At 38.8% G+C, this 15,970-nt stretch overlaps 1 protein-coding gene across 6 annotated transcripts in view; it reads right to left on the bottom strand.

The window, feature by feature from the left end:
• Nucleotides 1–15,970, bottom strand: part of NPNT (nephronectin) — a 53,881-nt gene that overhangs the window by 36,922 nt on the left and 989 nt on the right. For 4 of the 6 annotated variants that reach the window (XM_054065647.1, XM_054065645.1, XM_054065649.1 and 1 more), the window contains exons 2-3: nt 13,947–14,047; nt 6,283–6,333 (exon numbers count right to left, since the gene is read on the bottom strand). In XM_054065647.1, the coding sequence (XP_053921622.1) occupies nt 6,283–6,333; nt 13,947–14,047 (152 nt within the window). The remainder of the gene's footprint in view (nt 1–6,282; nt 6,334–13,946; nt 14,048–15,970) is intronic. The other 2 variants (XM_054065646.1, XM_054065648.1) reach the window with 1 other exon arrangement.

The following is a 15,970-nucleotide window of genomic DNA, read 5'->3' as shown; positions in this document are numbered from 1 at the left end:
ATTTAAGCAAGATGGACACAAATTAGATAGAAATCAAAGGGTGGCATAACGTGAATACCCTGTAATAAGTATTTACTATTTACCTTGGCTATAAGTTCATTTTCTAAATTAGCAGCATCATTCGGAATTTGCAAAGTGACTAACTAGATCCAGCTGTAATATTAATTAATCTGACAACAGGCCATATCATAAAAGTGGATGTATTAAGGATGCAATCTAACAGAAATCTGTCAGATGGCACTCAAAAATGTAGCTTGCACTCTAGCCAAGATGTTCAACAGGGCTGAATTAACCAAAATTGAAACAGAAACAAGAGATTTGGTTTTATTGTGAGAGAAGCATGCAAATACATCCCTGGTGTTCTAAAATCTTTTCCATAAGATTCAAGGCATCCAGAATCAGCAATCCTTCAGAACCAGCAAACAACTTCATCCACAGAAGCAACTGTTAGCATAGAAGGAGTTCGCTCCAGCTTTAGGACTGCATTTGCCCTTTATTATCAGGATATCCTTTTGTTCAAACATTATATATATATTTATGGCCAGTGCCATCCCTCAAGCATATGAACCTTTGTTTTAAATCTACAGCACTGCTCTTGATGGATCTTCTTAATATGATGGTGCAGTCTCTTTCCTGAAACTCTCTTAAGGAATATCTTAAAAGGAAACAGAAGGATATTTCTAGTTATTGATGTTTCTACACAAATCCTCCTCTCACAAATAAACATTGTCCAGAAACAAAGAAATGGGATTTAGGGAAAGGGGCTGCTTAGACTACAAAAAGTTGTTTTCAAAAAGTGCCCCTTTGTGTAATGGACAGATTTGACTGAACAGCAACTGATACACTATGAAAAACTTCCAGAACATTGTGCTCAGAAACAATTACAACTTTTTTAATCACTACGGTCATAAAGAGAAAAAGAAAATCTTTGTGGAAGAGCTCATATAGATACTAAGACTCTTATCTTTCTGATACCACAGACCCAAGTCTAATTAGAGGTGGTGGCAGCAAAACAAAGAATATGAAGACCAACTTCATGACTTTGAAGTAATTTGAGAAAAAGATGTGATCTAAACTACAGTAGAGAAACAGAAATATCTATAAATATGTTTTTGAAAGCTTCCGTGAAATTTCAACTGAAATCCATATTGTGGAGTGGAATACTGTTAGGCAATAATTACTCTTTTAAAAATCCCATGAGATTAGCTTGGTGTGAAATGTTACAGTTCAGTAGCTGAACCTGTGGTAGCTTTAGCAGACTTTTTATTAAAGTCTTGGTGTGTGTCGCCAGCTGTATAGATTGTAAATTTGCAGAAACTCAGATAGAGAAAAAAAAATCCCATACTTGAAGTCAAAAAGCCTTATAAAATTCAGTAATGAAATAAATGAGATTTTAATTTCATTTAGAAATAAAGATGTTCCTCTAATACAGAAGGTCAAATACGTTTGTATCAGGAATCGGATGTTTTGTTTCATTCTCTCTGTTAAACAAGTAGGTAAGGTATCATACTAGAAAAAGAATTACATATTAACATTTGCTTTTAAAAGTCTCAGTTAGAGGAGATCTCAGCCCTTCAGTGCAAGAATCTCTACTACCACAAGGAAAATTTCCTAATGATTAGCAAATCACTATCCATAATAACAAAGTCATCATAAAATGTTTTTTTAGCACATTAAAAAGGTATTGGAAACCTATGTTTGCTGGAAAACATTGTACTTGAAGAAATCCTGTTATTTGAGTATATTCTGTGAACTTTGGCTACTTTAACATTATGCATCTTATTTATACACAGCTGCTGAAAATCAATATAGTGTTACAACTGAAGAATTTCTATACACAGGAGATTCTATACACAGGGAAAAGCAGGTTTCAGTAAGCTTCACAATGTCTGTAGTTCAGCCAACTCCATGGATACTTTCCACAGCATTTCCTATAAGGAATCAAGCCACCCACACCAAGCAATTTGTACATCCTCTAACGAACTTTAATGGGACTTTACACGGCGCTCAGGACTTAAACAGCAGAGGGTGTTCAGCCAAGTCTGCGCACCAGGCTGGGGTTCTACCAGTGACATCTACGCTGCCCTTCTCCCTGACCTCCACCAGAGGTAAGCATTCTGATGTGATGGGTTTTTTCTTTGAATTTTCCACTTCACTTATTTTCTGGTAAAATTCCAGATATTCTGCTCGCACATGAATACATGGAATTTATCCATTTTTTTAAGCACCATTACACTCATAAGTAGTGGGAAAAAAAGTCTCCCAACTAATATTATCTGCATCTTGATAATTAAAAAATTCCCCCATGATCAACCACAACAACCAACTGGCCATCATTTCCCTCTAATCAACTCACATTCACAATGAAGGAAATAAGCCATGTCCATGGACTTTACCCTGCTACATAACACTTCCCTGCTAGGCAAGAAGGCAATGTAGACAGTGGAGAGCTACACCAGGCTGAAAAAGTCACTTTCATATACACTTCGGGCAATTAATTCTGAAAAGGTTGCCAAAAAGAAGCAACAACTTTCCACTCTCCATGATACTAATTGTTTCAAACAAAAGTTAGAAGTACACTTGTATAGACAAGTGCCACTTAAACTAAGATTGCTTATTTATTGTTGAATCAATATCAACAAAGACCTACAATTTCTCCAAGGTTTCGTCTCTGAAAGCATTTAAACTGACACTCCCATCAGGTAGCAATGTAGACTGAGGTAGAAAGAAATCCTAAGCACAGTTATTTTCATCTTTAGTCAACTGCTGCTTTTTTATCTAGGCCACAGTATAAACTACAACTAAATTGTTTCCTAAATCATTCAAGAGATATTAGCAAATAAACTCTGTTCTCATGATTATTCATTTCAGTTTGATCATTTTAAATTCTGGTTTTGGGCCAGACGTAAAGACTTGTTCAGTCTCAGTTCCCACCAACTTCAATGGAGTCAAGGTGGTATTCTTAAGACTTATATTTGGCCATAAATCTACCGGAGTACCTATTTTATAGGTTGGTAAGAACTACTTTTTCCTCCAAAACAAGATGATAAATACCACATTTTAAATCACATTTAAACTTCAGGACAAATTAAACTTCCTCTAAAAATAACAAAAGGTATTTGGGTTTAGGGTTTTTTCAAGTGTGGAAGACAGGGAGAAAGAATTTCTGGTGAAATATATGTGCTGTTAGCACCACATGTTATGCATGTGTAACAGCCAGAAGCCAATCTTCCCAGCCACTGCTAGCTGCTCGTGGTGTCTAAGCATGACTCAATCATTCTGGATAACTATTTTTTAATTGTTGCATAAATACAATAAATGAGAAACAGATTTAAACCACTCGTTATGGGGCTATAATACTGGGGGATTTCAATCTCATCTGTATTTTCCCCCGCACACAGTTCTATCAGAACTGCTTTCGAAGTCCCCCTCAGGTGTTGTGAGTTACTCTGCACTAACCTGCCCACCTTTAGAGGCCATGGGTGACTAGCACATGCTGTCCCCTGTATTCCCTCCTCTCTCAAATATGAATATTAATGATTTATTTCTTGATTATCAAACACCATTTGGTGGAGTTCTACACAGTTGCACTGCCTGGTTCCTACCTGCCTAACTCGTCCTCCTCATTCATGGCCAACAAGGGAAATCTCTTTGCTTTCTCTACCAATTCAACTCTTCTTTGGTTTTCCAACATTCCTATCTACATCTTTCATCAAAACAGTCTTGAATATCATTCTATGTGTAGTTCTTACATTCTTTTTCTCTGCTTTGCATCTTAATTTCTGTCCCTTAATAGTTACATCTTTCTTGTGTGATGCCCATAAGAAGGTTTCATTGACAGAAGTTGCCCTCACAGTCTTTAATCGTTTTTTCATCCCTTCACTCAAATCTGCCTCAAAATGCCAGACTGCAGAAGTCCAACCTGTCCTTGAACTTCTATTTTCACCTCTCTGAAGCCTAAAAATATGCATAAGCATACCTACATCTGAAATAAACTAGGCAGGCCATCTGCCTGAACTGCCTTGCTTCTGCCCTCTCTTTCCAAGTAATATATAGCCCCTTCTTTATTTTGTCTTTAGATCCCAGCTCCTTAAAATTCACTTTGCCTAAACACAGAGTAATTTGTACATCAGGCCAGAGATGATTACATACTATTCAGTTTCACAAACCCTTAGAGGATCCTCTTACACTGCTGAATGTAGAACAGACTTCCAATCTTAAGATCACTACTTGTGTTCCTCCAGTGGCAACTTCATAACAAGACTTGCACACAGGTAAACCAAGCTTCCCACTATGCTTACCCCTTCACCTGAAACTGGCTCCCTTTTTCCAGTGGCACTAAAAGACCAAGTTCTCAAGTTCTATGTTTCTCTTCCTCAGAGCGAACTTCAGCTCACATCTGTCTTTTTCTATTAACTTTTTTGCAATTCTCTGTGCAATTGCTTAAATGCACGCTGAGGAAAATAAATCTGCCTTATTCACAGTTATTTTGGATCTAGGATCCTGAAGGTGTGCGCTAATTTGTAAAATAAATCACTGCAACTCTTTCAGAGTTAAGTATTTTTCTTTTGTTCAACTACATACAAATGCAGCAGAATGCATAAAGCTTAACTCACCACACAGCTATCAGTACATGGTAAAAACATGTCACACCCATAATTCAAATTACAGAACTACTTTTGGAAAAATAACTAATACAGTATATAAGCCTGACTAGGGCAACTGCGTATTAATTTTCAGATGTCATACACAAAACATTCCTTATTCTATTTTTTGAAAGATAATAAATGTCCTTGAATGACTTCTGTAACTAGAGACTGATAACATCATCAGATAAAATGGTAGTATCTAATGATGGATATTTTTTTCACAAATTACTTGCACTTATTTATAACATTCATGGTAACAAAAGTTGTCAAGATGCATGCTTAAGCTTCCATCTAAAATATACAGACCCATTAAGTAGGCAGCTCCTAATTTTTCATGCACAACTACTACATTTGCCTGGGTAAATCAGTTACTCAGTTTGCACATATGATTCTTATAACAGCACATTAACATGACAAACTGCAACCAGTGTGGCCTTATTCATTGCAGTGAATTCTTCGCTTGGCTATGACTGCTGCCAAATGTGTTTCTAAACTGCATAGACAAATCCGGACCCTGGTTCATGAATGCCTTGCTATTCAGAACAGCACTTAAAAGCATGCATAACTTACGCATAGGTAACACTGAAATCAATAGGATTTAAAGACGTCACTAGAAGTCAATCTAATGCCTATACACTCAAATAATCTTTTTAAAAATCAGTGAAAAATTGATTTAAACAGAATGCAAAATTAGAAAAGCAAGAATTACTTCACGTTTTGTAAATATTTTCATGTTTGCATTTCAAGTGGTTTATGATAATTTCTTAAATAATTGTGCTCCAGCATTTCAAATGTCTGTTACCTGAACCCTTCCGTGTGTGTACTGAATTCCAGCAGGTAGAAGCAGGCTGGCATGAGTGTCTCTATGTGCAGTGACCAAAACCAAAATGATCCCTACTGCTCTTTCAGTTTTCCAGTATGTAATGCCTACTGACTTAGGCAGAGCAATTTCTGTATCACAGCAACAAAGCTAACTTTCATGGACAGATAAACAGTTGATTGCTTTGCTCTCCTTTCTCAGGACCGGTACTCCCACCACAGGGGTAAGTAAACAAGACACATAAATTCCTTAGCAGCAGCAGACTACAGCCCTGGGTACCAATGTAAACTAGTGCTGATTTCATTTTGCTCTAACGGGCCAGGTTGTAAGCTGCCGTGGAGGTCCCTGTTGTGGGAATGACAAACTGTAGTGGAAGCGCAAAGCAGGCAACGGGGGGCAATAAGTGCTTCAGCGATCCCAAACTAACCACCCACAGCACATGATTCAATACAGCGAAAGCAAATTAGGCTTCCTAAGTCTGACAGCTTGTAAAGATGATGCTGGGAGTATAAACAATTTGCGGGACCAAAAAAACCCCAAATTGTCTGGGGCTTAAGGGTAAAATAAAGAAAAAGGGAGAAGTGCAATATGGAAAAATATGTATCTCATCTGATAGCTTACTGGGATAGAACAGCCTTGTTAATTTCCTTCCCCCCGCATCTTCCCCAAATCAAACGTTTTAAAAAGGAAAAAATTAAAAGAACATCTAGATCTTGTCACTTATTACAGTTATCATGTAAATTTATGACTTAGAGGCCACAACTCCAAGTCATAACCTTGCCAAAATTAATTCAAGAAATATGTTCAGCTAACCTTTGGGCTGGCACCTTAGGCTGGCTATTCTCTGCCTTAAGACGTAGAAAGCTGCAAAACAAATATCCAAAAAAAGAAATTCCAGCTTTTTTTTCTGTAAGGAGGACGGACTTGGCTGGGGTTTTTATCAACTTGTTACATTCCTGGAGACTTACATACATTCAACATTCAGAGCTTTTCTGAAATAAAAAAAATTCTGGTACACATTTAAAAATGGAAATACCTTACATCAGTATTTCATTATGAAATTTAAGAAACATTCTGATACAGAAGAGTAATTAAATGCAATGACGTAATGCTATTCTTATTCAATTAACTAAGGAGCTATACTGTCACATTTCATAAAGTGCATAGTTGTAAAAATTCTCAGGTTTCAGGATTTAGGTTCAACGTTTCCATCAACAGAATATAAATGCTTTTCTTAAAGAGACAGTATCCTTTCCTTTAAATACAGGTAAATATTTTTAATTCTCTGTCTCCACAGAGGAAACATAAAGGGCTAGAATCTGGATGCTAGTTTGAAAGTAATTAAAACTACACCCATTTATAAGCATCTGAACATCTGCAACCAATAAACATGCTGGCACATAAATTTACTGATCATTTTTATAACGTTTAAATTTTGAATGTCACCTAAATTAAAACTAATGCTTAGAGACCCTTTTAGCTCTTACTACCACATGAAACTAGACACTCTACAAAAGTTAAATAAGATGGAAACACAGATTTATGTTTCAGCCTTAATATAAATCAATTTATTTGCCAATAAAATTAAATTTAGCTGCATAGCCTGTTAGGCTACATAGTCATATTATAAAAGACTGGAATTTAAGCAACAACAGGTCTTTGTATTTTAAGCAGTATGTGAGCAACACTTAAGGGTTTGCTCTGATTGTAACTTATATTAGTTTAAATTAAACCAGAAAATACCTTAACGTTTGTTACAGTGGAGGAAGGCTCCCCACGCTGTTGATGAGTTTGAGAGAAGTTCCAAATATGAATACACTACAGTTGTAAATGGTTGGATCATGTTGCCATTGAGATTTGCTTGGAAAAAACTGGACTGCAAAACTAGTATTCAAGGCACAAAGTGCAGGACAGATGCAGCTGGGAAGTGGAAAAGGATACTGTATCTTTAATATAGTAAAATCATAACTGCTTCAAAACCATAAAGCTTCTAAACTAAAAAAAAATCTTAAGTGAATAAAAATAGCAAAACCTCACTTTTTCTTGCATAGCAGTGTTAAAGCAGTATTGCAATTCTGTATAAAACATGTTTTCTTTGAAAAATACTAGGGATGCGCAAAAAAACATTTTATAATAAATGGACATGCTGGTATCAATGTTAATTAAACATTGCAAACACAATGAATTAATATAGACCGTATTCTTGCAACTACAAATTCTGTAACAAAACCCTCAATGACTTTAAGGAGGTTTCTCCTAGCAGGTCAGCCTCCTGGAAACCAGTCTTTCATGGCTCTTATTGACAAAATCAAGATTTTATTTTTGTTCATCTTGGACCATACAGAATTGCCATTTCCACTGAAAGCATGGTTATGTGCAAGAAACAGAAGTCTTAAGCAGCTCATGGCCTCTTCTCCCATTGATGTATGAGACGATTTATACGGGTGAACTCCCACCAACGTTATCGTTGGTCATACAAAATCTCCTCCTCGTCATCAATGAGAGCACAGCCACCTCTTCCCCCCCCGCCCCCATCACCTTGCATCTCTGTAAATAGATCACACAGGACAGATACAGTTTTCAAGCTCATTAGGACAGAAGCAGTAGCATAGACACTCTAAGTTTCCTCACAACTGTTGTAAGAAGGCAGCAGCACGCACAGTTCCCAGCAAAGCGTTTGGTCACGCCTATATCAGCTTGCACAAGCTCCCCTCTCTCCCTTGCAGGTCCTCTCAAGAACCTCCTGAAATAGTACACTTTGTACTAGGCTTGAATAAATCTAAATGCTAACCTGACACTCTTCAATTAACATTTTTAATGATCCAGTGCTAAGAGGAGGTGTGAACTGACGGCTTGTCTTGCACTTTTACTAATGGGCTGTTGTAGTGTATAACTTCTTGACTGCTCTGTCCCTAACCTTTGAAGCTAATTGTCATGGTTTTAGTTTAAGGTTGTGGGAAACTACTTTGCTGATCTATTCTGGTTTTGCTGTTTAGGGAGAATGCTCAAACCTCAGCACAAGGGGATAACCAGATGGAGTCACAACAGATGGATGCTCTGAAAGAGCACACTCATCTTCACAACTCGTTCTCAAGACAGAGTTTATAGAATTTGTTGTTGTTTAAAAAGAATTCACCACTCAAGTGAATGAAGTAATCAAATAACATCACTACCCACAAACCTGAGTTCAGTGGGATTTTATTTGTGTTAAGCATTTTCTGTTTGTCAAGCCTTCTGTCCACCAGCCAAAATTTCACAGTACCCTCTGCTGACTCCAACAGTCACGCAGACTTGTGCTATCAGAGGATCCGATAGTAGATCTGCATCCATTTATAAAAGCTGCAGATCCAAGTTTCTACTTTGTATGTATGCAAACACAGCAAAAGGAACTATTTTTTGCCATCACCTCTAGCAAAGGAGTTGTCCAAACTGTAATCCAGAATGGGAATTTAAGATGGTTTACACTGCTTTTCTTAAAAAAAAAAAAAAATCTTGCTTAACCTTTTAAATCTATGTTAAAGTGGTATCTCTTTCTACAGTTTGTGGCTGTTGCACTGCAGTTGAAATTCTGAAGCAAAAGACAGCCTACTTCTTTAGTATACCTTGACTACATAAAACTAGCATACATATCAGATACAAACAGACGTGCAGCCTAGTACAAAGCAGATGTACTTTGTTCATGAAAGACACGCATGTGGAAACGATTTTTATAGTTTTTGAAAGAACTACAGGTATATTTGTAGGCCAAATATACCTGTAGTATATTTGCTAAAAGCTAGGCAGGTAGACCCTTAGTTCTAAGAATAACTATCAGCAAACAAAGATGGATCGGTGGCAAAAAAGTCCACAAAGAACTATTCTTCAAATAAACCCCAGCATGGCCTGTTGGAAACTGAAAGGAAGGACTTCCACTTTCACAATGAAGAATAAAAAGCATCATACTTCTCACACAGACTCTGCATGACATGAGTGCATCTTATTCCATATTTTCTGAAAGGCTATGTTCCAGAACTCAGTACATGAGTACATTATTCACAGTCTGCTTCTTTACACTGGATTATCAGTGAGGGTCAGTCAGTAGCAGTTCCAAGGACTTTCCTGCTGCTTGGCCTATCTCTGACCTAGCAGAGACACTTGGACAATAAGGCCCAGACTATCCTTTCCTTGAAAACATTGAGGAAGACAGCCATTCTGCAGAACACTGTCACAGCCATCTTATTAGGGTGTTGAGATGACAGGCTTCAGCAGGTCTCCTAGACTACAGTAGCTAGAATACAAGGATGGACGTGACGTTTTTCTATTCAGCAGTTGATATTTCTCATCCAGCTTAAAAACCTAGCTCTAGGTCAGCTCTACCACTGTTGGAAGTTCTCTTCCACCAGATGTTTTAAACCATAAAAATTAATGCTGTATTACACATTTAAAAAAAAAAAAAATCAGCTTCCTAAGGCACTTTTTTTCTTGCTATACACAGAAAAGTGTGTGTGTGCAACAACACATGCCGTGACTTGATTTTCCCTGTAAGCTTTAGAACCCATTATATGGGACAACACACTCAGTATCACAGATGCAGCTGCGTTAAATGCAAAAGGTGTTATGAATTAAAATGTACTGTTGATATCTGCTCTCACCAAACATATCTGCTCTCTTTCACAGGAAGTCAAAACCTCTTACTCTGAAAGAAGATATCTGAAAGATTTCTCTTTCTACTCTCACTTTTGCTCTGGTTTATAGTTTTCCTGTGTGCATGACAATAATATATCATATGCAAGATAGCCTCATTTTTACACACATCAGTTACTTTATCAACATACCATCTTACACAGAAGTAGGCTTTTGTGTGGTTACTCCCACTCACAGCTATTACTCCCACTACTACTTATTAAGGTGCAAGTAAATCCCACAGGTTGGGCAACAACATGGGATTTTTGGACTAATTTCAACTGGGGTATTTTATGTCTGTCTTTAAAGTTCTGATGCTCTAAGTCCATCAGTGTAAATGATTAGCTGATGATGAGCTTACTTCACGTGAACTAAGAGCTCTTGCTTAAACAACATTGCTGCAGCTTTTCTATACACTTGATTATTTCAGTTGGAGGGACATCTTCTAAGTGAATTTGCTGGAATTGGAAAGGAATTTGGAAAGGCAATTTCATGTCACTGAAGAGAGAATACTTCTACTAGCTGAGATGTTACAGCTGATGTTGACAGCCTTTGGAAGCAAGTTTACAGACAAATAAGAGCTATGTGCACTCCCTTACACGCACGAGTCTTGACTGGTGCAAATTTATTAACACAAGACGGAGGATGTTTTAAAGAGTATAAATTAAAGGAAGGGTCTGATTTCATCTTCTTCCTACATGTCTATAAGAGTGGAAAAGACAGCTGAGTTATGCTGACTTGTGTTACTAAGCAGCGGTAAGCACGATTATGCTCCATGTACGCTCCTTTCTCAGTCAAAGGGACGTAAAAGGAATCACTCTATACTTCACAAAAGTGAGTGTAGCTAACACAGTTCAGTTTCTCTTTGCAACTGTGTGGATGAATTATGGATGGAACATCAGGAGCACTGAGTTACCAAGCCTTAATGAGTTACCGCTTGTCAGCAGTGCCACAATCCTACCCCTAGAGCTGACACATACAGGCTTAAGCCTCTGTCACAATTAAACCATTACTTTCAATCACACAGTTGATTTAAATACTTCTTTTTTTCCTCAATAGCTGTGGCAGAAGGCAGGCCCATGCATGTTTGGTGGAGCAGCTCAGCTGGACAGCAGAAAACATATCCAGGTACATTAGTGATCACTTGCCCATAGTTCAAAAGTCTCCATAAACTGGGACAACCCTGTCATTTATCAGAGCTTATATTCTTGCTACACTCTGGCTCCAGCACAGCTCTCACCTTCCATTTGCTGTCAGAAAGATAAATTCAGAGGTGATTAGTGTCTAGATAGTAAACTATGCATAAGTAAGCAGGTGAGAGTCCAAAGGTGCTGTAGCACTCACAGGCATACCAAGGATGGCTCAAACTCATTTGAGAAAAGTAGTTTGAGCTCACTATAAAGAGCCCGGAATTACTACCTGGACGTTTACTGCTTCTGTTTTGGACTAATTGTAAAGTGATTCCCATTACTAATTTTTAAGCCTGACTCTATCCCTGTTTTCATTGTGAAAAGACAATTTATTCTAGAAATGGCAAAGGAAACTTACATCTAGTAGAGAAAGTCTGCCATGTCATTTACGCCACTCATTTCAGGAACAGGGCTAAGAAGTTGGCCTTTCTCTATAGAGACAGCAGGAGAAATTATTGTGTACTTGGCTTTTTGGAAATTTTTCAGTGATATCCCTTTGTACAATAAAGCACCCAGGTTTTCCTTTGAGGCCAGGAATGCTGCCTTCAGTGCCAGGTTAATCCTTCATACCGAATGCCACATTCCCAAGCTGAAGGGCTGACTAAAGATTCTCTATTTGGCTGCAAGCACTTCAGAAAGATTCGCTTTCATTTAGTGTAATCTCCCACTCTGTGATATGACTGGAATTTTCAACACCCACAACCGGGGCAGACTTTCTTCCTTTATTTTGCTAAGAGTTTGGCTCCCTAGAAGAAGCTGCTAAGTTTTTTGTAAGTTTCTCACCCAAATGTCTGAGACTTTTCTGAACCAGCAATTCAAAAAGTTATCAGCACCCAGCATGTGAAAAAAAAAACCAAACCCTGGGGAAAAATGCATTTAGACACCTAAGTGACAACTGTATTCTGAAAAAAAAATGGTACTACTAAGTACCTCTCTTATAAAATTCAATGACTGAAAAATAAAAAAATACTTTCTGTGTATTATTACTTTTGTCTCATTTTCAGCTTTTATTTATGAATCTTTTTAATACAATCACTTCATGCTAGTTCTGTCTCCCAAGATCATAAAAATGCAACCACAAAACAGACTTGGCAATAGTAAGAAATTAAAGGTCAAATATAACTGAAACAAGCTTCTGCCTAAAAGAGCAGCAACTTATGGTCACAACACAGGAGAAAACTTGTCTAAGAAAAGGGCCACAGCAAGACCCTTTAATGGCTGGGTTTTTTTCCATTTTGTTGTTGTTTGGTTGTTTTTTGTAAACAACAAAAATTTTTGCAAGTTAAGCCTTTGTAGCCTCAAACATTTAAATGCTCGATGATTTTTAAGCAAAACTGTTAGGGAAGGTGGACAGAGATTTTACAATCTCTGAAGCAGCCTCGATCAACCTACTTCAAAAATTCTCCTTCCTTCTCTACAAACATTCATCTCAAGGGAGATGACTACTTCTTACCAAGGGAAGGACTACTTGTTACCAACTAGAGCCCTAAAAATCAAATTGATCCATGATGTGGCCTGTCGACCTGAGAACTCTGTATCAAAGACCCTATCAGGGATATTATGTTCCAGAAGTAATTTACATAGAGTTTTTTTTATCAGTCATCATTAAACAGTGTGGGCTTTCAACGCACTTGGGAAGGAAGAAGTCAGTCTTACTGTTTACAGATTTGAACAAAACCTTTGCTGAGAGTCTACAGTTGCATTGCCAATGCTATTTCTATCTTTTGCCTAATATTTGCCACCTACAATCACTGCCCTGCAGACTAAGCAACTTACAGTATTTAATACCTGTTTTACTTTAAAAATGGCTTGGCAGAAAATTATCTAGTTCACAGACATTTACATCTAAATAAAATAAAGCCCCCACGAGAACCAGTTTTTAAAGGTTCATTGCTGCAAAAACTAAGGGGATATCACTGTTAAACACATGAGAGTGAGTTCCCCATATCAAAGGCTGTAATTTTAACAAGCTGAGGTCTTTATGACACTCCTAAAAATTTTAACTTCTACACAGTGCTAGCTGCCACCACAGAATACCTTTTGAAGATGAAGTTAATGGTGAAGACTTATCTACTAGGTTATCCTGCAATTATATCAAAGATTCCAGATAGATGTGAGAATCTCAGAGATGTTTCTCTTCACGTGTGACCCAGTAAAAGGATGCTGTCAGGTGTATTTATACCCTTAGTTTGAGGTTACAGGAAGAATGTTTTAATTTAATACCAACTAGACTATTCCATCAACTTTCTAAGCAAAATGTCAATAATTTGGGTTTCCATCATCTCAGACGCATGTATTCTCATCCTGCAATGCTTGTAGCGTGACACAGTGCAGTGTTATGTCAGGCTATTCGACCAGAACATGAAACAAAGTGGAAACCAAACAGAAATTCCCAAATTCTCATTGCCCTAAGTAAAGTTTACCTTTGATTGCAGCCATTTTTAGTATTGTTAATAATACACCGAATTTTAACCTGACAACATCCTTCTAAGTAAGTCAGACTCACACGTGCAAAAACCTAAGCCCTGCATTACAAGAATGTGTGTTAACATGTGAAAGACATGACTAGGTGTGGACAAGCCTTTTCTATAAGTGACTAGAAGCCCCAGCAGCAATGATACTTACGTTGGCATTGTCCCCAGGACAATCGGGCCCAGCCCCAGCAGCAGTCAATTCTACTTCCAAACCGACAGAGTCCTGGGGAGGACACTATTTGTCTGGGCCACCTGAACAAGACAGTTCAAAAAACTCTGGTGAAACATTTTGAAAGTAGCTAAAATTATACTAGATTAAGGAAAAAAAAAAAAAAAAAGAAAAAGAAAAAAAAAACAGGAAAAAACAATCCTGCATAGAGATATATATCCTTTTTTAAAAAAAAAACAGTAACTGCTCTAAGCTAAGTCTGTGCTATTTCTATCATTATTATTGCGTTTAGTTCAGAAAACATAAATTACTATAGGCAAAACAGGTGAAAAGATAATAAGGGTAACTTTGTAAAGCCTTAAAAACTGACACATGCTTTGCAGTATGCTCACTGCTGCCACTCCCAGGATGGTACTGAATAACTGCAGAGGTCTGAAACACAGAAATCACAGAATTGTAGAATAGTTTGGGTTGGAAGGGACCTTAAATATCATCCAATTCGAACCCCCTGCCATGGGCACGGACATGTCCCACCAGCCCAGGCTGCCCAAGGCCCCATCCAACCTGGCCTTGAACACCTCCAGGGATGGGGCATCCACAGCTTCCCTGGGCAACCTGTGCCAGTGCCTCACCACTCTCATAGTCAAGAAATTCTTCCTTATGTCTAGTCTAAATCATAACACAGAATAAACCACCACCATAAAGTTTCAGCATCAGTTTATTTCACAGTGTATGGCCAAATTTTCTCAGTGAAACATAAAAGAAAAAAAACAAACCAAAACAAACAATCAAAACAAAAGCTTCCTGAACCATGAAACAGAAATTAAATACAAAAGGAGAGCTGTTCCAAGGAAAAGGTATCACAGCCTCAAGCAATTACAAACCATTGACATAACCTGTTCACATTTTTAATGGCAAGCTGAAATAGCATGCACTCTGCGTTTCAACAAATCCTACAAAGAAATCCTCAGAGAGGGGATCACGGTGCTGGCGACCCAAACTTGCAGTATCCATGAAGCCTTCCGAACTTCTCTTCCAGCCACTCGCTCCACCTGATGCATCCCAGAGCAACCCATGAGGCAGCGCTTCCCGTGCCGTTCTTCGTGTTGGAACTTGAGCTCCAGCCCTCACCCTATTCTGTCTCGAGTGCCTCGAGGCGTCAATAAATCCATTTTATTTTTACGGCATGCAAAAGCTCTTTGGTTTTCATTCTTTCAGGACCCAGCCAGAGCAAGGACTCCTCGCATCCCAGCCCGGATTTGGGGTGTTCATCAATGTGCGGAGCAACAGCCTCAGGGGCCAGTGAGGCTCCCACTTCTTGTGACAGCTTGGAGCCCCTCTGCCCACCCTGGGAGAGCCCGGGCTCCCTCCGCTCTCCTCGCAGAGGCTCTGACCAGCCCAAGCAAGCATTGGTTCTTCCAAGCCCAAAGAAGCACTGAAACACTGACTTCCCAATCCAAGGAAGCATTGGCTTCCTCCTGGCCCAAGGAAGCACTGAAGCACTGACTTTCCTGCCTGAAGATGCATGGACTTCCCAGTCCAAGGAAGCACCGGCTTCCCAGCCCAAGGAAGCATTGGCTTCTTCCCGGCCTGAGGAAACACTGGCTTCCCAGCCTGAGGAAGCATGGACTTCTCCCTTGCCCAAGGAAGCACTGGCTTATTCCTGCCTGGAGGAAGCACTGAAGCATTGACTTCTGAGCCCGAGGAAGCATCAGTTTCTCCCCCTCAGCCTGAGGAAGCATTGACTTCTTCCTGGGCTGAGAAACCACCAGCTTCCTAGCCTGAGGAAGCACTGACTTATCCCTTGCCCTAGGAAGCACCGGCTTCTCCCTTGCCCAAGGAAGCAATTCTTCCCAGCGTGAGGAAGCACTGGCTTCTCCCTTGCCTGAGGAAGGACCGGCTTCTTCCTGGCTGGAGGAAGCACTGAAGCACTGACTTCCCTGCCCAAGGAAGCTTTAATTTCCTCTCTGCCTGAGGAAGCACTGACTTCTCCCCTGCCTGAGGAA

The sequence above is a fragment of the Cuculus canorus genome, chromosome 4 (genome assembly GCF_017976375.1).
Source record: "Cuculus canorus isolate bCucCan1 chromosome 4, bCucCan1.pri, whole genome shotgun sequence".
NCBI classification, from domain to species: domain Eukaryota; kingdom Metazoa; phylum Chordata; class Aves; order Cuculiformes; family Cuculidae; genus Cuculus; species Cuculus canorus.
Note: the sequence above shows the minus strand (reverse complement) of the source record. Positions and strands in the feature narration are given on the sequence as shown.